General features: G+C 37.7%; 2 protein-coding genes and 2 long non-coding RNA genes across 4 annotated transcripts in view; 2 read left to right on the top strand and 2 right to left on the bottom strand.

Moving 5' to 3' along the window:
• The first annotated feature begins 7 nt into the window (after positions 1-7).
• LOC149111140 (uncharacterized) lies at positions 8-5,978 on the top strand. The gene is made up of 4 exons (XR_016207834.1): positions 8-364; positions 2,162-2,281; positions 2,725-2,928; positions 3,253-5,978. It is a non-coding gene; the product is annotated as an uncharacterized LOC149111140 (long non-coding RNA).
• LOC149111139 (uncharacterized) lies at positions 5,681-8,469 on the bottom strand. The gene is made up of 2 exons (XR_016207837.1): positions 8,209-8,469; positions 5,681-8,084 (listed from the first exon to the last, which is right to left on the bottom strand). It is a non-coding gene; the product is annotated as an uncharacterized LOC149111139 (long non-coding RNA).
• A 321-nt stretch (positions 8,470-8,790) lies between these two features.
• LOC149111138 (uncharacterized) lies at positions 8,791-14,593 on the top strand. Its single transcript, XM_089291496.1, has 2 exons — positions 8,791-10,156; positions 12,537-14,593. Exons 1-2 carry the CDS (start codon positions 9,680-9,682, stop codon positions 12,543-12,545), a joined length of 486 nt encoding a protein of 161 aa, XP_089147622.1. The 5' UTR covers positions 8,791-9,679; the 3' UTR covers positions 12,546-14,593.
• LOC110047773 (uncharacterized) overlaps positions 12,639-26,152 on the bottom strand; it is a 26,967-nt gene continuing 13,453 nt past the window's right edge. Inside the window, exons 11-23 of the mRNA XM_089292387.1 lie at positions 25,606-26,018; positions 24,076-25,477; positions 18,798-18,928; positions 18,550-18,598; positions 18,301-18,386; positions 18,052-18,137; positions 17,790-17,881; positions 17,354-17,446; positions 17,118-17,193; positions 16,724-16,805; positions 16,541-16,597; positions 16,069-16,206; positions 12,639-15,065 (exon numbers count right to left, since the gene is read on the bottom strand). Of these exons, the coding sequence (XP_089148513.1) occupies positions 14,874-15,065; positions 16,069-16,206; positions 16,541-16,597; positions 16,724-16,805; positions 17,118-17,193; positions 17,354-17,446; positions 17,790-17,881; positions 18,052-18,137; positions 18,301-18,386; positions 18,550-18,598; positions 18,798-18,928; positions 24,076-25,477; positions 25,606-26,018 (2,897 nt within the window). The 3' untranslated portion in view covers positions 12,639-14,873. The remainder of the gene's footprint in view (positions 15,066-16,068; positions 16,207-16,540; positions 16,598-16,723; positions 16,806-17,117; positions 17,194-17,353; positions 17,447-17,789; positions 17,882-18,051; positions 18,138-18,300; positions 18,387-18,549; positions 18,599-18,797; positions 18,929-24,075; positions 25,478-25,605; positions 26,019-26,152) is intronic.

The raw sequence follows: 26,152 nt of genomic DNA, 5'->3' as shown, positions 1-26,152 counted from the left end.
AACGCCTCCTTTGCTAAAATTAGTCACAATTTAATTGTTATCACTCCCTGTGAATTCATAGAGATTCCAGAGGCAAATTATCACCTAATGTGGAAGTCCTGTCTTCAAGTGAGGGAAAATGACACAAAAGAGTTACAATGAAAGTAAAAAGAATTGTGAATGTTGATATGGTGTACATTATACATCATGTAAAGGTATTTGGTGAGTGCCAAAGGCATAACATTTCATGTATTGCTTTTTCAGGGCAAATTATATAACAGTGACGTTTTAAAAGGTGTGATCAGAAAAATGAGTACATTGTCCAGGCAGCACCAGTTTATGGACGGCATGTGCAGACAGTAAGAGGAACTGTAAGCACTACCACGTAAGTTAGTTTTATGCTTATGACTTCTTGTTCTTGAATCTTGTGTCATTTCATCACAAGAATAGGTAATGAAAGATGCAATAGTTGTTGCAATATATTTTTGAAGGAAAACTTATAAGTCTGCCTATGCTGGATAACAGCCATGTGTAAACTGAATGTGAAGCAAACACTCTGTTAAAGATGGGGCAACCCTAAAACCCAGAAACCGGAATCCAGAATCTGGAACCAAAAACCAGAATCCAGAAACCGGAAACCGGAATCCACGAATCAAAGAAAATAAGTTCTTCAAATACGCGAAAATTGTTTTGCTTATCTTTTTGACTGTAAAAAGTAAGCTGCCAAGTAAAAAGGACCTCAAACTTAACCTTTTTTGAAACACAAATTCCCTGTCTGTTGAAATCGTGCAACCGTTATTTTTAGTGAGGGCTATGATTATGAGAATCTCAGTAGAGTGCGTCTTAATTTTATTCCAAGCACCTTGAGAGTGTCTAAAATAAGCTTGCTGGTAATTGCCATTTTGTTTAAAAAGTGATCTTCATCTTCAATTTACCAGGAGTATAAATTTATCCTTTATGTTGCGTAGATACTGAACAAGATAGAAAATGTCATAGAGAACAGGATATCCGTCACTAGCAGCCCCCTGTACATTGACAGTCACGTCCCCACTTTCGAAGTCCAAAGGCTAACCCATCTGGTCTAAATAAGAAATTTGATTTTTCCAACAGATACAAGACCAATTCCAGATTAACACAATTTCCACACTGATACTGTGACAAATCAGCCTTTCATATTCTTGGTGGCCATCATATTAAAACAATTTGTAGAAATGTTGCACACTTACTTCCGTCTGCTTCTCACTTGCTAACAGATCAGACCACATGTTGTTAAAAGATGCTAAAAGACTGCCAGAAACTCACTGCAATAGCCTATAATAGCTTGTTGTTAATGTGCTGCTCACCAGTCTTCTCAGAGCAATTTGATCTAGACAGGAAGCGGGCTCTCACTAGGGGCAGCTTGAACAAAAGATGGGTAACTTAGCCTAGGAGCAGGCTCTCGTGTTTGGGCTAGGGACGTGAGTGGCAAAGCTGCATGAAGGCTCTTGGTGACATGCCAATGCAGAAAAACACTAGACCCCTATTTAGCCTGCTCAGACACTAGAGACAGATACTAGAGCCTGCTAGCAGGCTATGAGTAACTCTATGCACCCAAAAAATCAGTAACCCTGACTGGATAGTGATGTACCCAATGGATAGCTTTATGCAGCTTTTGAACAACCGTGCCAGATATATAGCTAAGGGTTGTTCAGAACTAGTCAATAATTTTTTAGCAATTACAGTCTGTGGCTGAAGTAAAGCCAAGAAAATAAATAACAACAAAATAATTTTTGCTCATATTTATTTATTAGACATTGCTGAAGTGAATTATTTCTATCATCATTCATAATATCTGGATTCCAGATTCTGGTTTTTGGTTCCGGATTCTGGATTCCAGATTCTGGATTCTGGATTTCGGTTTCCAAATTCAGTGTTTTAGGGTTGCCCCAGATGATGTATGTGCATATGTTAATCTTGAATAATCTGAAATTTCAGAGAGTTTAAAAATATCATATCATATCTGTGATGGTTCTGAGGTGGAGGGCTGTTACATGTACATGTAAATGTCTCATGCACGATTTTTCACTCGTTATGATTCAGGAGCAAATAGTTTCTGTATCTGTTGATGTGCAACAATCTACACCAATATTTCAACCTAATAATGTACAGTGTATATTAATTAACCAAATTATGCTGTTTTTAGTTGACTAGTGCTACTGGAGTAATGTGATGTTGAAGTGCACAAATTTACAAACACACCCAGTGCCAACTTGTCAAATATATGAACTGGCCAGACAGTGTAGATTACAAAATTCTCTGAAAGGTAAGATGTTTCTTAAACGTTATTTTGTAATTAATGATTTCTCAGACATTGTTTTCTTCAAGAAAAGATTCATACCCCACATGGAGGTTTTTTCTCTATTAGAGCTCTTGATTCCTGATACTTTAATTTGGAATTTCTAAAGACTGGCCATGAATGGGTGTTGGGTGTGAATATCTTCTGAAACTGCACATTCATTCATTGAGTAAGCAAGAACATCAGTATTTATCCTGACAAACTCTGATAATTTTCTTCTGGAAGCTGAACTCATATACAGTTGTACAGATATATGTACAACCAAACAGCCTGGATGACCCTGTGGTTGGGACTCTGCACATTGTTGTAACCCTCAATGTTCCAGTTTCTTGTTTGAAGCAAATTACATTTGCTCTTGAAAGCAAGTGGCAAAGTTCATAACAGTTATGTAAGTTTGCTTTGTATTTCAGGGCAGAGCCTGCCACAGTGAAAGTTGGAGTACCAATCCCTAGCATTTGATTCACTACTAACACTCAGTAAACAACTAACAATGAAGTACACTGTATATCAAAGAAAGGAATTACATGCCTGTTCCTGTCCGTCAATATACGAACAGTTTATAGATGGGGAGCCCGTATTAAAACATCAAAGATTTTCAAAGCAACCATGGCCTGGTGAGATATTTCTGAGGAAATATAAATTTAAGGTCCTTATGATTGCTTATAGGCATTTATCTTTATTGTAAACAATATCTCACTGAGTGGATTTTTCTTGTGTACTAATTGTTGTAGAACACAGAGATCACTGTTATGACAGAGATATTAATTTGTGAAAAGTTCTATAAACAAATGCATCTGGGAACAAATTAATTTATCATGGATGCAGCTTCTGAGAGATCCCCAATATTAATGGAACATACACTGTTCATACATGTAAAAGAGTTCAGTAATTCATTACTTATGATTGTAATGCTTTGTTTGGTTTCTCTGTATTTACAGACAACTTGATGGGATTATAAATTCTGCACCAAGTTCACTGAATAAACTGACTTGGAGGTTCAGTTCTGCAACCCATCCTGTTTGTAGTAATAGCATAGCTGCAACATTGTGACAGATACACTGCATTACATTATTAAGAAACACATATTAACTAATTATTTTTAAGTGTCTTTTAAATTAATCAGTTTTTTCTTAGAGATAATTTACTCATGGTTTATTTAAATAATTGGCTTTTTGGCTTTAAAATGATATTTATTGAGCTTTTAAATCAATTTTGTGATAATCTGCATTGGACATGGCATAAATTGATATTTTGCCAACACGAAATGGAGAACTGGGTCTTAAGCAAAGTTGCAGGATTAGCATTTTTGTAGAGAGAAAGGGTTGAGAAATTTGTGACATTCTACAGACAGCCTTGCCATTCGCAATGTCCGATAAGGTTAATTTGTTCCATTCTGTTGTAGAAATAGTGTTCTCTAATTTATAAATTATTTCAATCTGTTGTTTAAATGATTGCCTTATAACCCCCTGTCTGGCTTTGGTGCATGTAGGATATTGATATATTTTTTTTTATCCATTTTGCTGTAAATTACCTTAATTGATGTGTCAATCAAAACATATCTTGGATATGCTGGGCTCTTCTGACAAATGTACCTATGCCTGATAACCTTGGAGTGCATTTGGTTGTGTAGTGCAGACAAAATACATGTACATGATATAACTTCCTCTTAGCGTACTGATAATTCTTGGTATAATTTAATCATAGCAAAATTAATTAATGGAACCCAATAACAGCTCTTGTAGTCCACAATGCCAGTCGAGAAAAAGAACAAATCACATTGAAATTGAATACTAAAATTACTATTAGAAGCCTATGCAAGTATTCATGATCAGCAAAAAAAAAAAATATCTTAATTACCATCCATGTGAGGGTGATTTTGCTTATTGCAACCCTTCCAGCAGGAGGAGACTCCATACAATAGTGAAGATGGCTAAATATATCTTTGGGGACAGGTTAGAAAACAAAACTTTCCAACTTTTCACATATGTATACTGTTTTGGTATTTTTGTGAGATTTCATTTGGTAGAGATTCAGGGACTGAGTATATTGTAACCACTGCATTTCAATCAGTCCCCACAACAAAAAAATGTGTAAACTTCTTTTGTGTGGGAGTCCCCATGTTAGCTGAGGAAGAATATAATGATTAATAACAATGCCTTGTCTTTCTGAATAAGGTAGGAAAGAACAAGAAATGCCACCAAAAAGCACAGAAGACAGTTCTGTTATGTGATCAAGATTTTTGGTGGCTTCCAAGAAATCCTTGAAATCATGGCTCTATACTTCATAATCACACCATCTTACACCTCGATCTGCTGATGTAATACTAGTTCCGGCTAAAACTATTAAATCATTCGCAATTTACCTCATACAAGTTGGATTATTTTCATTAGTGTCATTCCGAAAAATAACTGAGGAGCTCCGTTTTTAGGCTGGCCTAAATCTATATATTAAGGAGGATACTTGCTTTAACATAATTTGAACAATATATTGTTCTATTATCTATCTTAATATCTTTGTTGTTCCAAATTATATTGTAAGATGTAGATGGCTTTGTTGAAAAGGCAATTCTAAAGTCAGCCCACCAGTGGAGAAGTTCTCTATAAAAAGTGGAATTAATTTTACAGTCTTTGACATCGTAATTACAACTAAATAGAAAAACCCCGCCAAAGCCTCATGCAAATGAGTAATATAAGCTTTCCATGGGGACGAGCCTTCTGAAAAAAATCTACCAAGCCAAGCTAATCTTGACGACTTAACATACATTTCAAGATCTATTAAGTTCAAGCCTCCATATTTCAAGTCATTTACAGCTGCCAGTCTAGCTATTTTATGTGTCCCTTTCCATAAAAAACTATAAATAATAGTGTTTAATTGTTTTATAAATTCTTCTGGAGTTGTTAGAACTGAGAACACATAGCATTTTGGGAAGTAGAAGTGATTTAATGACGGTAACTTTGCCAAATAGTGAGAGACCTCAGCAATTCCATAACCGTATTTGTGTTCGAATGTCTTTTAATTTATCATAAAAAATTTTTCTGTAATTGGTCAGTATCATTATAGGTAAATACCATCCCCAGGGCTTCGACACTTTTGCTCCACTTTAGCCCCAGGGGTGTCTCTGTATTTTGTCTGCATGAACCAATCCACATTGCCTCAGTTTTAGTATGATTAACCTTTAAGCCTGAACAAATTGTAAATCGATCAAGCAATTGAAGGATGAGTTTTACACATTCAATATTGGGTACAAACAGAGTAAGGTCATCAGCATATTGTACCAGCTTAAATTCTTCCTGCCCTATCATTAGGCATTAATTTTGTAAAGACACCAAAAACATTATTTTTAAGAGAGCTTTAGAACACCTGGCATAATTTTAATTATTTATTTATTCATTTATTTATTTTAGCATATCTTAAAACACAATTTTATCTCGTTTACATATAGATATAAATTCTTAAAATTCTTAGATATCTTTTTAATTGTAAATTTAGTTAGCATCGGGCAGGCGAAGAGCCACCCTGTGGATATACTGCCTGAAGTGCCATTATTATTATTATTATTATTATTATTATTATTATTATTATTAGGCCTTGAATGTCTTCTCTGCTTCGAATAGCGAGTGCTAAAATTTCGGCTGCAATAATAAATAAATATGGTGATAACGGGTCTCCTTGTCTTACTCCTCTCTGTAATTCAAAATATGGTGTACAAATACCATTATTTAATACACAACTAGTTATGTCTCTATAAAATGTTTCTACCCATCTTATGAGGGTAGGCCCAAAACCGAAAGCATCTAAGCATTTTAGCATAAAATTCCAGTCAATACTATCAAACGCCTTTTCAAAATCAATAAACAATAATATGCCTGGTATATTTTGTTGTTTTGTATACTCCATAACGTCTATAATTGACCTTGCCACTTCACCAATGAACCTGCCCTTAACATAACCTGTTTGGTTAGTATGTATTAACTCTGGAAGGACTTTGATAATTCTTACTGCAATTACTTTGGAAGCAATTTTGGCATCTACATTAATTAAGGATATTGGTCTCCAATTTTCTAAATAGTTTCTATCTTTTCCTTTCTTTTCAATGAGTGTAATTAAAGCTTGCTTTTGAGAGGAAGACATTTCCTTATTATCAAAGGCCTCATTAAAAGATGCAATCATAAATTCACCTATTAAGGGCCAGAAAGTTTTGTAGAACTCTATTGGAATGCCATCATTTCTGGGTGTTTTACCCACTTGAAAGGAACCCAAGATAGACTCGCACTCCTGAAAGGTTTTTTTTTTTTGCAACGTGAACTTTGTTCGTCAGAGAGTTTCAATATATTTGGGTTTTCCAGAAAGCTTTTAGCTTGTTCACTGTTTGTCTACTATATTTGAAAGCTCAAATGTTCCAAGAAATAAACACTTAATGATTCCTTTATCTGAAACATATCTCACATACAAAATAAGCTGTTCAAGAATGGCAATGTCAGTTGTTTCATCAGCCAAGATAGCAAAGAAAGGTGAAGCCTTTACTTCAAAATGTCATCAGAGCTTCAACAACTTCCTGCATGAACCGTTCCGATGTATACTTTGCATTGTCTGCTTTTCTTATATTTTGAAGATATTCACATCCCAGTGACTCACACAGTTCAATCAATGACTCAAAGTTGGTTGTGTGTGACACTTCGGCCTTTATAAGCCAGCACATACATTTTAAGTGGCCAATAAATGCCTTTCGTTCAGCACTCAACACTTCTTTAGAGGCACTTTCTATACCACCATCAACAGCTGTTAAACCAAGTTGAACTTCCATATTAACTGCAACATTGTGGTGATTTGTTTTTTCGTGTTCTTTTAAAGCTTCCCGCTTGAAGTTGAAACACGGAACATCAACCCAAACAGCACATCCTTGTCTTACTCTCTGGGGTCTTTGGTTATGTTTTCTACACAACTTGCATAACATACAATTGTGATTATTACTCCCACTGTCATTGTTTATAGTAGTCTCAAGCCACGGAAAGTCCTTCAGCCAAGCTGGATCAAAACCTGATTTTCGGTGTTTTGAATTAACAGATGTTGAGAGCTCCGACTTCCCCAGCCACATTACTTTCTCCTTTGTGTCTCTTTTCCAGAGAAAAAAATTAACTTAACTTACTTTGGGAAGCTATTCTTTTCTTTTCTGAACACGCTGAGCCCACTGAGTTCGCCATTTTTGACACGACTGACACCTTGAAGTGTCCTTCTGTTCTCGGGACAATTTAAAGATGGCTGCCATTCCATGAAACCAATGCATCACAGGTTTGAACAAATTCATGTAAGGGTAAATCACTTAAATAACCAAATTAATTGCAAGAAAACACAGTAAAAAAAAAAACACCAAGCAATGTTTCATCAACTTTATTGAGTGATTTCTTCTTTACTTATGGATAGGAATTCCCATTTCCAAATCTCAAATTAAGCTTACATTGGGTTAAATCTTCATTTTTAAGCCAGGAAGCAACGATTTTCAAGCGAATCAAGCCAGGCGGCCCGCCTGGCCTAAAATACCTAGGGAGAACACTGCTCTCAGTATAACAACTGCCTGGGTACACGTAGCAAAGTGTCTAGTTTTTCATATTTTTAGACAGGGACTCTTAAGCGCTGTTGAGCTTTTAGAAACTCCTCTTCGTCTTCTTTGCCAGAAATAAAACCAAGCTCCACTGACCTTGAATCAGTTGTCACTCTTTGCCAGACGATCTCCCTCTTCACAGTGTTATCAGCCACCATGTCCCCCCTTAAACTAAGAAGAAAATGAGTCTGCTTGTCTGTAAACTTTCAGTAAAAGCGAGAGGATTCACCTTGATTGGAAACAGCCACTGATACTGATTGGGTATTTACGTCACAGCTTCAAGGAACATCATTACCTTCTCTGTATGACGCGCCATCTGTAGCAAAATTACTTTTCAACATATTGCGACATATTACGACTCATATTACAACATATTACGACTCATCATGTGTCAAAAAAGACATGAAACAGGTCGAAATAGGTCGAAATAAGTAATGTGATATCATCATGTCATGTAATTCTATCTTGAAATAAGATGGTTGTCATGGCTATACCATGTAATGCAAAGCTCGTAATGACTCATACCATGTAACGTGAAGCCGGTAGTGACGTTCGAACCCTTAGTTACCACCTGTTGTTAAGGACGGAAACTGTTCTCCTACATGAAGCCTATTTACCCCAGTTTCTCTCGGTTCGATACAGTTCCGCCATATTTTGATTGTCGACTTTAGGTGTTTCGAAGATTTATCTCAGCAAAAGAAGTCGCTTTTCTTATTCATATCGTTGTAATCTCCTTTTTCTTGTCGCACCGAGGGTCACCAACACATCTTGCGCTTTTAAAGTGTTGTGGTGCTATGACGCCTACAAAGTTCTTCGTGGTTTTGTTTCTGATTTCTGTGGTTTATGTGGATAGGTGAGTTAATTGTAATGTAGATCCTTAATAAGATATCTTTATTTTTACAATTCCGTCTATTTGCCTTGCTTTAATGTTAAGTTTCTTTTCACACACATTATTTTAAAAAGTCGTATGTGGACTTTAAATATAAAGTGAAGTTTAAATTGTGATGTGCTGACAATAATTGGTTTCTATTTTATCCCTATATTTATTTTAATGATGATAGTTAATGAAAATTAAGTGCGGAAATGACATCTAAAATCTAGCCTGGGGTCGGAGGGAATATTTCTGCCATTTTAACTCCTGTTCATGTTTTTGTTTGTTACTTTCCTATGTATTTTGTTTAGGCAAGATGCCAACAGAGAGAGGGAATATTTCTGCCATTTTAACTCCTGTTCATGTTTTTGTTTGTTACTTTCCTATGCATTGTGTTCAGGCAAGATGCCAACAGGCAACTGCAGCGCTTTGTGGCATCCATTTTGTCCCTTCTGCAGGAATTAAATAGGTGCCACAATTCTCCTTTGAATAGGGAGAATGCAGAGTTTTTCACATGCATCAGGTCATTGCCTTTGTTGAAAGATCCTCTGAGTTTTCACAAAATGATGTCAACAACCTAAGACGGCTATCCAGAGAGCTCAGCTTAATCAAGGATTTATTTAGGGTGCTACCTGTTTTCACTCCCAGCTCCTACCGTGCTCCTGTTAGGTATACAGGCGCTGTAGGCCGTCCTTCTTATGAAATTTCTAGAGAACAGATCATGCTTTTACATTCCTGTTACTTTTCGTGGACCAGCATTGCTAACATTCTTGGTGTGTCTAGATGGACCATACGTAGGTGGGCCATTGATCTAGACATACCTCCTTCATTTTTAACGTAATCCCCAATCCAGCAAGTAGAATTGCAGCAAATTGTGCAAGAGGAGCTTGTTTCAATGCCTCGTTGTGGGGAAAGATACATGCAAGGTGCACTACGAAGATGTGGGATCTGCATCCAGAGATGGCGGGTGCGTGATGCCCTGATCACCCTGGATCCAATTGGTAGAGCTTGTCGCTGGGCACAGCAAATACCACGTAGGCCTTACAGAGTGCCACATCTCAATTTTCTCTGGCACATTGACAGCAACCTGAAATTGCGTCACTGGCGATTTGTCATCCATGGTTGCATTGACGGTTACTCTTGGTTGATTGTTTATCTCAGGTGCAGTAACAACAACAGGGCAGCAACAGTGCTTGCCTTGTTTCAAGAATCAATCAATATCTGGGGATTGCCTTCCAGAGTCAGAGCAGATGACGGAGGAGAAAACATCGTAGTTTGTGACCTAATGATTCAATACAGGGGTGAAGGTCGTGGAAGTTTCATCACCGGGCCGAGTGTTCACAACACAAGGATTGAAAGATTATGGCGTGAGGTGGTTCACTGCATTTTATATATTTTTAAAAACATATTTTTACATATGGAGCAAATTGGTTTACTTAGTCGCAATAATGATATTGATCTCTTTGCCTTACATTATGTTTACATCCCAAGGATCAATAATACACTAGCACAGTTTATTGAGACATTTAATAATCATGGACTCTCTACTGAGCATAGCCTTTCTCCGCATCAGTTATGGATTTCTGGTATTCTGCAACATCATTCTTCCAATTACTCTGGTGTAAGAGGTATTATGGATGATAGCCTGCCAGATGATTTAGTCATGTATGGGGATGACCCCAATGCACCACTACCTCAGGAGAATGAATTATCAGGAGTGGAGGTGGCTCCAATTTCACTATATGTTCCAGAACATGTCATTATGGTGCTACAAGAATCATTTCATCCGGAGGAGGAGGATGGAAACCGGGGAATTAATGTTTATTTTCAAGTCAGGCAATTTCTACTGCTTTATTTTGGTTCTACAATTTAACCATTAAATCAAGCTGGATTCAGATCTGCAAGAATATGGATATGTGGGCAAATGCTGGCTCTTAAATTTCATGCACATGGAATTTTAGTAGAGACTGTTGCAGCATACACTATCCTCAGACAAGGAATATGTGGTAAAAGCTGACTCCTGAAATTTACAGACAAGTGTCATTTCAGTTGAGGATGGCAGCTTTTTTGATAAGTTTCACTTGTGCTATTGATCATACCTTGTTTCTGTCAGTCATGTTTTAGTGCAAGGATATTTGTCTGGAGTTCGTGAACTGGCATAATTATTGTTGGAACAGTGAGTCATCACTTCCTTTTTTTCAAATGCAAGGACAGATTGCTTCAAGTGTTAAAGAAATATATTTCATGACCCAGTAATAACCCGAACTGGTGTTGTCTTATTTTTCCTCATTTTCAATAATTACAAGCTTGCAAGTGAAAAAAAGGGTAACATCTACAGGTCAAGTGGTGGTTTGCCAGTTATCTTAGTTACATGGTTGCTTCGGACATCACTTTTCAAAATTCCCTAACCCTTCTCTGATCATAATGAAATTTTCCATGACCAAATATGAAATGTCAGATTTAGTGGCTGTTTCTGACCTCAAATTACAGCCCTTTTTTCACTCTGATGACTGTAACAGAGACTGACTAGTTTTCATCAAATTTTTCTTCTTTGTTATGTAAAAATATCATGAAATTCACGGTGACACCAAATGTTTCTTCCAGACAATTAAATCAGGTCTGTTGACATTTTTAATTTTCCCGTGAATTTTCTTCACGTTGTTATTTTTCCCTTTATTCAGTTAAAATTTCCTGACTTTTCCCTTGGGGATTTTTTCACCTCTTTCTGTACTAAACAAAATTGCGTTTTCAGTATTGCAGTATGTTTGTTAAGTTTATTTCACTGAGTTTGTCGCCTCAATTAGAGTGCACGAGCACATGCTCCCCTGCCAGTGAAGCTTGATAGGCACAAAATATAAGTCAACATCTTTCTGTTACACGAGCAATATACAGGTAACTACTGACAGTATATCGCAAGAGATAACTTTAAATTGTGGCTTGAGATATTTGAGTTATTTTCATACTTTAAGCAAGTCTTAAAGGTAATTCGGGGTATGTGCACATAAAGTGAATTCTTCAACTTGTTCCATATTCTATCATTTGAATGGTTTATCATGTTAGATCAAAGACTATTTTGTTGCAGAAAATTAATTTGTAATTACCAGTATCTTTTGCTGATAATAAAGTTCCTTATTCGGATTACTTGTTTCCTTTGGAAAAAATTGTGGGCCAAATGCTTTCCGAAACGAGCTTATGATATTGTTCAAAGGGGACCTTTTTGTCAATACGGCAGCCATTTTGATTTTGATTCAAATAGCTATTATCAGATACTTAGGAGGCAAATACCTACTCATTAGCCCCCTGAGAATCCCATAATAGCTATTTTTAACAACTGAGTTCACAATGGCACTGTATTGGCAATAAGCTCCAATGAACACGTTGACCCTTAAGAGTCAATTTGTAATGAGTATATGGTGTGATTTCTAATGTCTGCCACAGTGTGACTTTTACTTGTCTCCAACTGATTTTTTGGAAAGCTTGCTGTGCAACTAAATTGGGCCGGGCTATGTTTGGGTCTAGATATATTCTCATGCAGGCTTTTCACAGCTTCCCCTTACCCTTTTTAAATTATCACTTTCCTTGTGCAACCCCTTTTCACTTTACTTTTGCCACCCCGATAGTGTTTCCATTAACTGCCTGTGTGCTCCCTTCCACTAAAAACATGACCAACATGAAAATTTCTTGTCAGGTCAGACTTTATTGTCTTTGAATGTCAACTCACTGTTAAAAAATAATATACTTTTTTGCTATAGGTGATCTGAGTGATACTGGAATGTTACTTCAGTGGGAGTGTAGCTGAACAAGAGGAAATCCGACTGTTCAACACTTAAAGATATTAAAATGGACGGGATGGGTCTTAGAATAGCGAGTTTTGCTTGATTTTATTCTTTTTGCAACTGACATGTACAAACATCTTGTTATCCGAACCTTATTTTGACAACCAGATGCTTTTCTCCTAGACAAAAGGCTAAGGCCTACAAACTACTTTAAGCAATTAGATTATGAGCTAGAGATTTCTATCACGTGCTGCATCCTCGTCAACTATCACACATAGAAATCAAGAGCAAATAATCTAATTGTTTTAGTATAAATCTACTAGTCTAAGTTACCTTTATGTTTTATCTTTTGTCTATGCTTACCAAGAAAAATAACTCTCCATCCATTATTCACTTATCAATTTTTGTAAATACTTCTTTTCAGAATCTATGTTCTGTTTTGTCAACTAAGGGAGATAAGGATTTTTATAAGAATTATTTCAATCAACATTCATTGAATCAGACCTTACATTAAACTTTCAATGATAATCATACTTCTGCTGACTGTATTCAGTTTCTTTTCTGTGCCCTGCAAAATGTCATTAAGCAGGCAATATTTGGTGAATTTATATCAAAAGAGAACAGCAAAACAATTTTGGACAGCTCTGTCATTTGAAAGCAGAAAATCATACACCCATCCTACACGAGACTTTAACCTCCCCTACCATTTACATTAACAACTTTTCCCTCTTACACACTTGAGGACAAGTTGATATCTGGCATTATAATCCATCAGATATTTTAGCTAGCACGCAGTTGGTGTAAATGTGTCACATGACTGATTATACACCAGATAAAATTGAGGTGATGTTCCCCAATTTTCAAAACTTAGCGTGTTGCAAAAAATATTCAATAGACAATAAACACAACAGCCTTCATTTGGCAGGAAAATATTCGCATCTATTTGTCCGTGGACATCATCTGTTCCTCAGAGAGCACATTGGTCCTCTCAAAAACCTGTGTGCACTCCTCAGAACAGATAATTTTCACGGAAAAATATCCTGGCATGTTTTCGTATGTAGTCTATATAAGCCACACATCAAAAGCTAGCTGCAAATTAAGCTGTAGTTTTGGCTACACCCTAACTATAGGAAGAGCATGATATTTTTCAATGTTTTTCCGTTTTTAATTTTGAATACTTTTCAATACAAACTGTGACCTTCACACTACACCAGAGAAATTTGAGATTGCTTGTGTTTGAGGTAAACTTGTGCAGAGAAATCACATGGTTTTTGTGATGTCATCATCTTTGAAAAGCTTCATTTTCAAACTTTTTCATCCATGCTGGCATTTTCAAATTCCTCCAGTTTGTAGAGCAGAGCATTTTTGAAAAGTTCCATTTTTCCTGCCAGATTATATTGTGGACAGTAGGCCTAACTTAAAAATAAAGTTGCATGTGTTTTCAAATTTCTCTTGTGTAGTGTGGAAGAGACCATAAGGCTGCTAATCATACCTAAGGCTAAGGCAGTTAGTATATTTTCTGGAGTTAGACAAACAATACCAATTATATACTTATACTAAACAAATACAGACCCATTGTTATGGCAATGGTTTCCTGGTTCCCCCCCTCATTTCTAAGAGGGTATTATCCTGCTTTCTTTGGTCAGATGTACATTGGAATTCTCTTACTCTACTCAACTGTGTGTAGTGTGACCAAATGTTTCACAATAGATACGGAGTAGCATTCCAAGTCTCAGGGGGTATCATCAAGTAACCAACTTGACTCATTGTTGCCAGGCATAAAAAAATTGTAAAAAGGTCGATAATGGGACATTTATGCTCTGGCGTGATTTACAGGTGTAAACTATGAGTAGATCGGTTACTTTGTATAAAACGGAAATATGCTTCAAAACGTTGCTCATTGAAAGAATGCTGATCTAGACTTTCATTTAAGTAGAAATATAAATGCATGAAATCAAAAACTCAGTTGTACCAATCTCTTAAAACGTAAGTGAATAAATTTTCCATTTGCTTGGTGCAGAAAAGTTTAAAAAGTCTGTTGAGTTCCCCTGGTTGATCAATCACGCCAAAGCATGTTTTAAATATGCTAAAATCAATGAAAAACCTTTTAATTCCAATGAATGCTGCAGTTCTCAACTGATTCAGGAGTCAGCATTTTAAATTGGCTGAAGATAATGTGTGCTGCAAGTCTCAACTGGAAACACTCAAGTGAATTTCAGGAGTCAGCATTTCCCACGTATCCATTCTCTGAAGAAACAAGTCAGGCATTTCCTTCATTGAACTAGGTTCTTGACTCAAATGAAAATGGTCATTTCAGGGATCAGTTTCACTTAAGTCTTCCCCGTAACTGGACCTCAGGACACAATTTGGCTCAATTTGAAACTGTGCCACAGACATGGTTTCATGGTCAGGAACTAGTCTCCAGATGTTTCCGTCAACTTGATAGGTTAGGGAGATGGTTGTTGAGCCTTCAGGTAGCAAATTTCTGACTCGTTGGTACAACTCCTGTGTTTAATTTAAAATGCAAGCAGATGAGATAAGAGGCCCTTAGAAGTAGTTTCTCACCAAATTGCTTTACATAACAACAAATATATTATTTTAGTAGACAATGGATTGTGCCCACCCAATCACACCGATAATATTCGTTGATTTCCCAGAAGAGGTTATACACAGCTTAAATTTCAGCCATCTCCTGGAGTTGCAAACACCTGAGAGAGACATCTGCTGTACATTGATGTCAAGTTGATATTTCCTGATTACTTCTTTTATAATGGAAATTTTAAAAAGTTCAGTTGCGGTCATTAATTTTATGATGGGAATAATCATGGCATCTGACAGGCGAGAATTGTGAAAAAAAAAGCTCTCCAATCAGCCTAGGTCTGGGATTTTAAATGAGGATCTGGGCAAGTCTCTGATTTTACCACTCTATATCCTTAACTTTGTAGTTACTCCCTAATTACTGCTTAGTTTTTCCAATAGTGACTTCAGTATATTGCATTATAGTGGTTCATTGTTTCAGTTGTGTCTCTTGGAAGTGTGTGATTCAAGATTAGGCTGAATTGAATAACAAGAAACATGGGCCTGAGACTTACAAACTCATGGCCGTTTACATTTTGATGGCTCATGACAGTTTTGTTCAAATACAAAAGCCTATTTTTGGGGAAACATTGTTCACATGCACCTTAACTGCCCATAGCATCATAAATTGAGCCCCTTAGGATGATATTTTTGAGTAGCATATCCATGACTCCATGGTGTCATATAATAAAAAGGGGAGCCTTGAGACAAGGGCAAATTGAATTTCACCATCAAAACTTTCCAATATTGAAGGGGCAACAACAAACCAAGTGATGCAGGGTACATTAGAAATGACAAATTATGTGGTCTTGTGCATACATCTGGGTTATAATATTATTAGATGGTCTTGTGCATACATCTGGGTTATAATATTAATGGTAAATGAAAGGCATCAAAATCTGCATTTCTTCAGAGTATTCACATTACCCACCTTCAATGGACTTTCCCATGAAATATCCAACTGGTGCCTTTCTCCATCTGGCAAAATAACGATGACACAAGTCAATTCATCCGATCTCAGCCTCTTTGTTGGTGGTGGATTTGTGGCCTCATCTGGTTCTGGTTGTGACTGGAATACAAATTCACAGATTATAAATGTATTACCCATTATTCATTATTGGATTTAAATTTGTCTTGTATGATTTGTTGATTAATAACTTATTTAGGCTTGAGAAACACCTTGAAAGATGGTGTATATATATGCTGGACATCCATGCTTCCAAAATAATGCCTTCAAAGTATTTTTCGTGGTACAGAAAAAGCCAACAAGCCTGTTTTCTACAGTGGTAAGGTTATGATAGGGGTACATGCATTACAACCATTAACCATGGCAATGGCTTGAATTAGCAAGAAGCAACAAGAGAATAGTTTATCTGTTGCATTACTAATATCAAATGTGATACCTCAGGGGCTGGTTCATCGTCTGTTTGACAGGCTTTTGTATTCCTCTGCCTTTTTGCCTGAAGCAAATAAGGAACTAATCAGATGTGCTAGAACATCACTTGATATAATTAGCCAGTATTTAAAAATTATTGTACAGTTCTTTTCATATCATGGAGTGCCAAAGTGCTGCTAGTTTTTCACACCTTCTCTCTGTCATTCTGGAGTGACTCTTCATAGTCCAGATCCTGCTGCCTCTTCAGTTCCCTTTCCTCTTGTAGTCTGAGCCTATGAATTAATATTGCACAATAAAAAGGTGATGGATTGATAGATTGATTGATTGATTGAGGGATTCATTGATTGATTGATTGATTGATTTGATTGAATGTAATCGAATAGCTTGACAAAATAGCTGGTAACATGTACTTATATTTAAAACATGAATTATTTCATGAGCAGAGTAAAATATAAAATCAATCGTGTTCAATGTTTCACATTCTAATTTAAGATATAATTTTAATTTTGAAGTCATACACTTCCAGCACATCTCATTATCATAGTGTAACAATAACATGATAAAAGTTGAATAAAGTTGTATACCAGTTTCTCTTGTGTTCTTGAAATGTTGTAAGTTTGTCCTCCAGAGCTCCCTTCAGTTCAGCTACAGTGGGTGGGCCTATGAATGAAACATCATGCGCTCATGAGGCATACATGAGTGACTGAGTAACAAAGGCAAAACAGTTTCAATAATTATTACAAAATAAAAGTAATGTTTCATTGGAGATTGAGTCATTTAGAACATAATCCAACTGCGATTGTGTGGAATAATTAATTACCTGACATCTTGAGCAAAACTCTCTTTTTGCCACCAACACTGCAAACTATAGCCATCGTACCTGTATTACTTTCATCTTTTAAAGTGGCCAAGGCTGAAACCAAGCAACCATGATGAATTCAAATTGATTTTTTATTTCCCATTTTTTGATACAGCAAAAGAAGTACTTGATTATAGTTAATTATAGTCCAAAACAGACAATATTAAATATTAATATAATGTTGTCTAACAAGTTGCAAGTTAGGGTGAATGTTCTTCGTGACAAAAAAATTAAACATAGTATATAATGATGTAGTGTTAGAGTAAATGTCCTGCCGTGGCCCAATCTAGTCTTTTTTTAACAGTCAGGACTTTCCAGTTTGGGAAAGTACCTCACAAACATGCTAGGACTTTGCAGGACCTGTATTTATGCTAATGTTAATTTTAACATATACTACCTTGCTTCCCAGCGGTTCCACCAGATGATTGCACCCAAAACAGAAAGTGCTCATTCACCAAGTCAATAATTTCTCTGTTTTCAAAAATCGTCCTGAAAAAAAAATTATCATTAATATTAGATTACTTAACATTTAACAAATGTCATTTGGCACCAGGTTAAGATAACCCATTCCTGTCACACATGTTATTTGCAACCATTTAGTAACAAATAAGCTTATAATGGGCCTATATAATATTGCATGTCAAATCAGATTTTGTTACCTCCACAGTAGCCACTGCCTCTCTCTACAGACACACATTAGTGCAGGTCGACAGTGTTCTCTTTCCACTCTGGCCATTTGCATGAGCTAAAATAGTAAGTCGATAAGAATTTTTTATGACAGTTATTAATTTATTAATAATGCTAAAGAAGGATGATATACCAGTTGCTAATGCAAATGATTTGTCAGATATGTAATACCAGTTAATATCCACTTTAAAAAGCCCGTCAGCTGGCATTGTTTCACTCACCACATGGAAGTTGCATGGATGACTAAATGGCAGGCTTGCAGATTGTGTCATTGCAATGGATGTCTGCATTGCACTTGCTGGCTGGCCTGCAAAACAAGAAACACCTTTTTTGTACTACATGGTATTGAATGTTAATATTAATTAATACAAACCGTACTGGGCTAAGTGCACTTGGATCCTCCAATGGGAAGACTGATAAGATTAGTTTTGTTGTGCAGTTTGTATTTGATACAATATGTTAACTCTTACCAGGAGTTTGAGGTAATAAATCAAGCAACACACTTGCATCTGGTAATTCCTGAAAAGAATTTTGGAACACAAGACATGTCAAGTAAAAATGCTGCATAAAAGACATTGTGTTCATTTCTAATATGCAATCATTGAAACTTCAACAATTCTTATGTTAAATTTTATGTACTTTGAGAAAAAAACTCTCTCAAGGTTACCAGTCTGCCAGTGCTTCAGGTGATAACTGATAAAGCAATATGTTAACCTCATGGGTCCTGAATCTGTGACTTAGTCAAGGAAAAAGCAATATTAAAAAAAGAGCACTCACCTGTAACTGTTGTATTTGGATTCTCAGCAGATGGCCTGGGAACTCCAGCTGTGATTACAGAGGCAGTTAAACCTGAAACACGTAACAGTAAATAAATGTACTTGTATTAGTTTTCAGTTCCCTTTCAGTGCCACATACGTTATTAATAAAAAAAATACTTAGCAAACCATGTAGTGAAGCAGTATCATGGTGCAAAGTGCAAGCACAGCTCTGACACATGCATAGTAGTCACAGTGTAGCTCTCCACTGCTGTACACTCCCTGTCTGTTTGTGCTATTAATTCAAATGGAATTTATTTTCCCATAAACTGATCAAATCATATCATATGTTCAGCCTGTCATGCAAAAGCCTAGCATAATGATAACATTAACTCCAAATCAAATATGATCAAATCAACAAATAAAGAAGCCTTGACTGCGCTTTGTTCTGTTGTAAAGCACACAGGAAGCGGTAGAGCATGAAAGAAGTGTAGGGGAAAACACGAGACGAAGTCGAGTGTTTTTCCCCACTTCTTGTAAACAGAGACAGTTCAATTGTTTCTTATCATTGCTTTACTTCTTAAGAGCCAGTGCCCATAACTATGGACCAAACAACGGCACAAGTCGAAAAATCGATTTCGCTCATTTTTTGCCCATAGATTGGCCCTAGCTAGTAAACAAACGGACCATAGTTTCTGCTAATGCAGCTTTTTTGGGGAGAAATTTGCAAAAAACGATTTCGCCCCGATTGAGCTCAAAATCTACTTCCTGTTATGCTAAATTTTCTCAAAGTTTGATTGCTTTGCGCATCGCACAGCAGCTACTTGAAAATCTTTCAATGGTTTTTACATTCAGCTCAGGTCTTCATGGTATGACTGAGCGAAAAATAAAATAAATCGAGGTTTCGTTTGAGCCCGAAACGAGATCGAACAGAAACGCAAAATATTATGATGTGTTGCAAACGAATTATAGCACTAAAATATCGCCATATTTTTCTATGGGCTATAACTTTAAATGCCATAAAAACACTTTCTACGGGTTAACTGTACACCCACCTGTTTGAAAATCAAAAAATATCTCTGGGCAAATGGTTTTAAGTCCCCGCCTTGGCCTGTGCTTCTCATAAATTTTTCCCTGAACCGCCGTGAGAATGTAAACAATTGCGTGACGCTGGCGGTCACCCTGAATACATAATAGGCTGATTTAGCAAGAGAACGGGAAGGTCACGACGACGCGCACAGTACAAATACCCAAATATGGTCAAATTAGAACAGAATCCAGGTTATTCCGCACGCCCTGCAGTGGTCATCTGACCATATTTGGGTATTTCTACTGTGCGCGCCGTTGTCAAGTGACGTTCCTGTTCTCTTGCTAAATCAGCCTAATTCGTTTCCAACAAACCGCAGATAGCTATGGGTGAAAAAAGAAAAACATAATGGACCACTTTTAACTTTAATATTTTGAAAGTCATCGCTTTGGAAATTTCGTTAATTAAAAACGCCAATTAAAAGCAATTTACTTGGAGTTCGGGTGTTAGTGCTATGTCGTTTTAAGCTGTCGTTCTTTCTTTGATCATTTTAATTACAAGAATGAGTTCTAGAAAGAAAATCATTCTAAGTTCATTTGTTAAGCATAATGACAAGTTGATATTGTTGGTTTGTAGCCTTACGTGATCTGAAGGAACGCTACAGTGATTAAATTTGTATTTGTTGATTTCGACGGATCGATTTTCGGTTAAACCTTTCTATTTGTACCAGCACATTTAGTGCCTTTTCTCCTGTTAAAAAGTCGGAAAAAGTAAAGTAAACAAATCCTAAAAGTTTAAATCATAAATTAGAAGCATCGACAACGCGAGTGTCTCGGTAAGCTGTTAATTTGAACAATTACTGTGCTGGACAGATTGCTTTCCAGGTTAGCGCGTACAACTGAAATGCTCAATGCTTTTTTTCTTTTTTTCTTCAGACTTAAAACTTAAGGTTAGAGTTAGGCTAAACCCTAAACTGTTTTGGCGGCCAACCTATTTTTGGCTAATTGCTTAATCAAATTATATATATATTTCATTGAAATTCGCACTTCCATGACCGACTTCCCCGAACAAAACAAGATGGATGTTCGCTTTTCATTTAAGACTACAATCCTGGTCAAAAGTGTTGGGACAGTTACGGCAGATGACTTCACAGGCAGCCTCTCTTAAGACCAAAACCACGCAAGCCCGCCTACCCCCCTACCCCCTGTCAATGTTGATAAAAATCTTGAAGAAAACAAATCCTTGACAATAGCTTCAGAATAGCCACGTTTCAAGAATTGTTCACCTCCTAGAACAGCATTCTCGAACTAAAGAGACGATAAGATAGATATTCACGTCTTACTCCAATAATAGCGATTTTTCAGCAATCGCGTTTGGTTCCAACACAACTGTCTAACCACTTTCTATTGTCCCTTTCTCCTTTTTTCCCACATCCGATCTAGTCTTCAGAATAGCTTCATTTTCATGCAACATTGCCAGGGGGGAGGGGGGTCAATTGTACTTGCTTCTATTCATCTTTTGTTCTAAAACGTTAAGGACGTAGTTGAAATCGTGGGTTTTAGCGTGCAAGAAGGGGAGGTGTCCCAACAACTTATGGCCAGGATTGTAGATTTACACTAGAGGAAATTGTTCTGGATTCGTGATGAATCCCGAACGTTTTAGTGCCGGATTGATTTTGCCGTTTACACAAAAGTGGACAAATCCGAAATAAAAACTTCCCGGTTTGGTCATGTCTCCGGAGATTTTGAACCCGGAATTTAAAGTGGGAACTTTGAATCCGAAAACTTTTGAATCCGGAGAGTTTGCTGTGTAAACGATTTTCTCTCCAATCCGGATATTTTTCCGCCTGTGATCTTTTGAGTTTGTGTGTAACGAAAATGGCAGATTACATGATCCAGTCGTAGTCGAGCCGTAGGCACATTGATGGCCATTTGATGGCGGTCGCTAGGTGATTACCTCGTCCTGTTTCAGGTGTAGGTAATCACTTTTATAATGGGTAATGCCATACTCCTCAGAAACCCAATTTATACTTTACTGCGCAAATGACGACGATGGCACGATCAAAAACCTGACGGTTCTAGATATGAAGTAAAGACCAGAATAAATACCTGGAGGGACCTGACATGATGGACAGCAGTACCGTGGTCAGCGAGTTGAAAGAAAACTTCAGACTGTCTCAACCTACCCCTAGCCTAATTTTCGGAGGCATTTTGTTTCTCGTTGTCAAGGCAACACACTGCTTGTTAACCCTTCCATCATGAATGTTGCCGGAGTTATCGTCGTGTGTAAACGGTTAAGAATCCGAATATCCTTTCACTGTAAACCCCTACTAATCCGAATACTCTAAAATTGATGAATCTGAGAACTTTTACGAATCCAAAAAAAACTCCTTTAGTGTAAACCTAGTCCTAGATCGACCACTGTAATGTTTATTTGTCTACCAGTGTTATGATCTGCAAATTTCAGTTAAATGATCAAACAACCAAAGTAGAAAAGATGATTTTTTTCTCAGTATGATTGAAACTTAAGTGCAATTTCTTCCTCGGCTAATTCAATTCAAGAAATTCCGGGTTTTCTAGCTGAGTTTGAGCATATTGTGTAGGTACAAATTTTCTACACAGGTAGAAGAGCTGAGATGCCGTCACGCAGTTAGTAGTTTATAGAAATTATGGTATTTCCACTTGACTTTATTTGTCATTTTCTCTTGTTTGTCAGTCAATGATTCAATTGGCAAACCATAGAGGACTGGTTAAGTGTATCTCTAAAACTGCCACTGTATTATAAGTTATCAGTGAAATCTATGAAACAAACAAGTGTTAAAATCATTTCCCGAAGTACTGTAGTAACATTCTTTATCAGGAATGTCGTGGGTGTTGCAATGCAAATGAAAAAACATATATATTTATACTAACTTAAACAAAACAAAAAAAAACATTTTCCATTATTTTATTCACACAACTTTTCAAAAATTGCTTTCATCGGATTGCTGGAAATGAGTATTTTACTTGAGAGTGGCTCTCTGCGTCACGCAGTTGTTTACATCCCAATGGTGGATTTTGGGCAAAATCTACGAGAAACACAGGCCAAGGCGGGCGACTTGAAACCATTTGCCCAGAGATATTTTTTGATATCCTAACAGGTGGGTGTATATTTAACCCGTAGAAGGTGTTTTTATGGTATTTAAAGTTATAGCCCATAGAAAAATATGGCGATGTTATAATGCAATAATCCTCCTGCGGCATACTGTAAAATTTTCCGTGTCAGTTTTATCTCTTTTCGGGCCCAAAACTAACTTTGATTTATTTTATTTTTCGCTCAGACTTACGACGAAGACCTGAACTGAATATAAAATCTATTGAAAGATTCTCAAGTAGCTGTTCTGTGGAGCGCGAAGCAATCGAATATTCGGAAAATTCAGCAAAACCAGAAGTAGATTTTGAGCCCAGTCGGGTCGAAATCGTTTTTGGCGTATTTCTACGAAAGAAAGCTGTATTAGCAGAAACTAACTATGGTCCATTTCTATTCTTACTAGGACCTATCTATGGACAAAATACAAGCGAAATCAATTTTTTGACTTGTGCCATTGATAGGCGATTTAGGTCCATTTTTATAGGCATTCACTCTTAAGTATAATTTCTGCCTTCGTAACAAATATAATGTCTTTTATCAAAGTACTGTTTAGGTTGAGAATTTGTTTATTTCATTAGGTGTTTTGTCAGTGGGAATCTAGCAAAACTTGTTATTTTAGTACAGTTTTAACACTACTGTTGCTAACAATGGTCTCTATGAGCCATATTTACTACAAACAAATAGCTCGTTTCCATTGCGTTTGTCTGAATCACAGGGGATGTTTAATTTGGCGCAAATTTGTCAAAATTCCGACGCAATCATTTGAAAGCCAACTTACCGTCATCAACCCGTGCTCTGTTCTCTGATAAAGCACACACTTTCAGCCAATCAGAGTGCATGTTATATGGAAACTTTATCGTAATATACATTATACAAATGGTCCTTCAAGAATTCATATGTACAGATACGTACACAGAAAGAGAAGGCTACTAATTGAAACTTTGATCTTTTACTGCAACCTTTGTTAATCTAAAATTATGGATGCTTAATTGTTGTTGGGTTGTTAAGATAAGTGCAGCTTTTACTCTATAAATCTTTAAAATGACTTTAACCAATGCATTTTGACAAAACATGCCATACAGTACCTGGTGGCCTTGGGATGGTGTGGTTTGAGGTCACGGGGTTTGGTGTAGCAGTCCTGCTGACAGGTACCTGGGCCACATTACTGGTATCTCTTTCTCTTGGTAATGTTGCACGCCATCTACGACCCCGTTCTTCCATTTCAACATCATCTAATCTAAAGATACTCAGAGGATCATCGTCACTGTCTTGCATAGCCTCATCAGTACCACTTGTGGTGTTTGGCAGTCCCAAGACAGTGGTAGTGGTTGTTGTTATTGTTGTCACTGTAGTAGTGGTGGGGACAGTGTTGTTACCAGTTGTGACAGTACTTCCTGGTTGATGACTTACCCCAAGAGATTCTTCAGATTGCTTACCAGAACCTATGCCATCACTGACACTAAGTGGTAGAAGCCCTCCTCTGACAGATGCTTCAGCACTTCTCCCAGCTTCAGCACCAGTCACAATGCCAATTGTTGAGGGATGTGTAAAAGTTGTCATGGTTGGAATGGTCCCTACACCGATATGCCTATCCAGCCCGCTCCCTGACCCCGTTGTAACAGTAACAATGTTAGTTGCTGCTGTGTATGTTGAAGGGGTAGTACTGAGTGGATTTCCCAAGCTGGCATTTCCAGTCAACCCATTCCCTGACCCCATGGTAACAGTGTCAGCATTGGTTGTAGCAGTATGTGTTGATGTAGTACGGGATGGAGTTTGTACTCTATTACGCCTACCCAACACAGTCCCTGCCCCCGAGGTAACAGTATCGGCATTGGTTGTAGCAACATCAGCTGATGTACATGTAGGAATACCGCGAGGATCTCCTCCTCCTACATGTGGTCTGTTATGCCCACCTGACACTGCATGCATGGTAACAGTACCACCATTGGTTGTGACAGTGCATGTCAATGTAGTACGGGGGGGAGATCTTACTCTGTTACGCCTACCTGACACAATCTCTGCCCCGGACTGAACAGTATCACCATTGGTTGTCACAGTGCGTGTCGATGTAGTACGGGGTGGAGATGCGAATCTGTTATGCCTACCTGACACAATCCCTGCCCCCGACTGAACAGTATCAGTATTGGTTGTAACAGTGTGTGTCGATGTAGTACAGGGTGGAGATCCTAATCTGTTACGCCTACCTGACACAATCCCTGCCCCCCACTGAGCAGTATCAGCATTGGTTGTCACAGTGCGTGTCGATTTGGTACAGGGTGGAGATCCTAATCTGTTACGCCTACCTGACACAATCCCTGCCCCCCACTGAGCAGTATCTGCATTGGTTGTCACAGTACGTGTCAATTTGGTACAGGGTAGAGATCCTAATCTGTTATGCCTACCTGACATAATCCCTGCCCCTGACTGAGCAGTATCACCACTGGTTGTCACAGTGCGTGTTGATGTAGTACGGGGGGAGAGCCTAATCTGTTATGCCTACCTGACACAATCCCTGCCCCTGACTGAGCAGTATTACCATTGGTTGTCACTGGGAGTGTCGATGTAGTATGGGGTGGAGATCCTGATCTGTCACACCTACCCAACACAATCCCCACCCCTGACTGAACAGTACCACCATTGGTTGTCACAGTGTGTGTCGATGTAGTACGGGATGGAGATCCTGATCTGTTACGCCTACCTGACACAATCCGTGCCCCCGACTGAACAGTATCAGTATTGGTTGTCACAGTGCGAGTTGATGTGGTACGGGGTGGAGATCGTACTCTGTTATGCCTACCTGACACATTCCCTGCCCCCGACTGAACAGTATCAGCATTGACTGTGACAGTGCGTGTCGATGTAGTAAGGGGTGGAGATCCTAATCTGTTACGCCTACCTGACACAATCCCTGCCCCCCACTGAGCAGTATCAGCATTGGTTGTCACAGTGCGTGTCGATTTGGTACAGGGTGGAGATCCTAATCTGTTATGCCTACCTGACACAATCCCTGCCCCCCACTGAGCAGTATCTGCATTGGTTGTCACAGTACGTGTCAATTTGGTACAGGGTAGAGATCCTAATCTGTTATGCCTACCTGACATAATCCCTGCCCCTGACTGAGCAGTATCACCACTGGTTGTCACAGTGCGTGTTGATGTAGTA

This window comes from Orbicella faveolata, unplaced genomic scaffold, assembly GCF_042242905.1.
Source record: "Orbicella faveolata isolate gen_17 unplaced genomic scaffold, um_ofav_v1 contig_24, whole genome shotgun sequence".
Taxonomy (NCBI): domain Eukaryota; kingdom Metazoa; phylum Cnidaria; class Anthozoa; order Scleractinia; family Merulinidae; genus Orbicella; species Orbicella faveolata.
Note: the sequence above shows the minus strand (reverse complement) of the source record. Positions and strands in the feature narration are given on the sequence as shown.

Bases quoted from the DNA above. Each gene is read 5' to 3' on its own strand.
- LOC149111138 (XM_089291496.1), top strand. From the start codon at position 9,680: ATGCCTCGTTGTGGGGAAAGATACATGCAAGGTGCACTACGAAGATGT.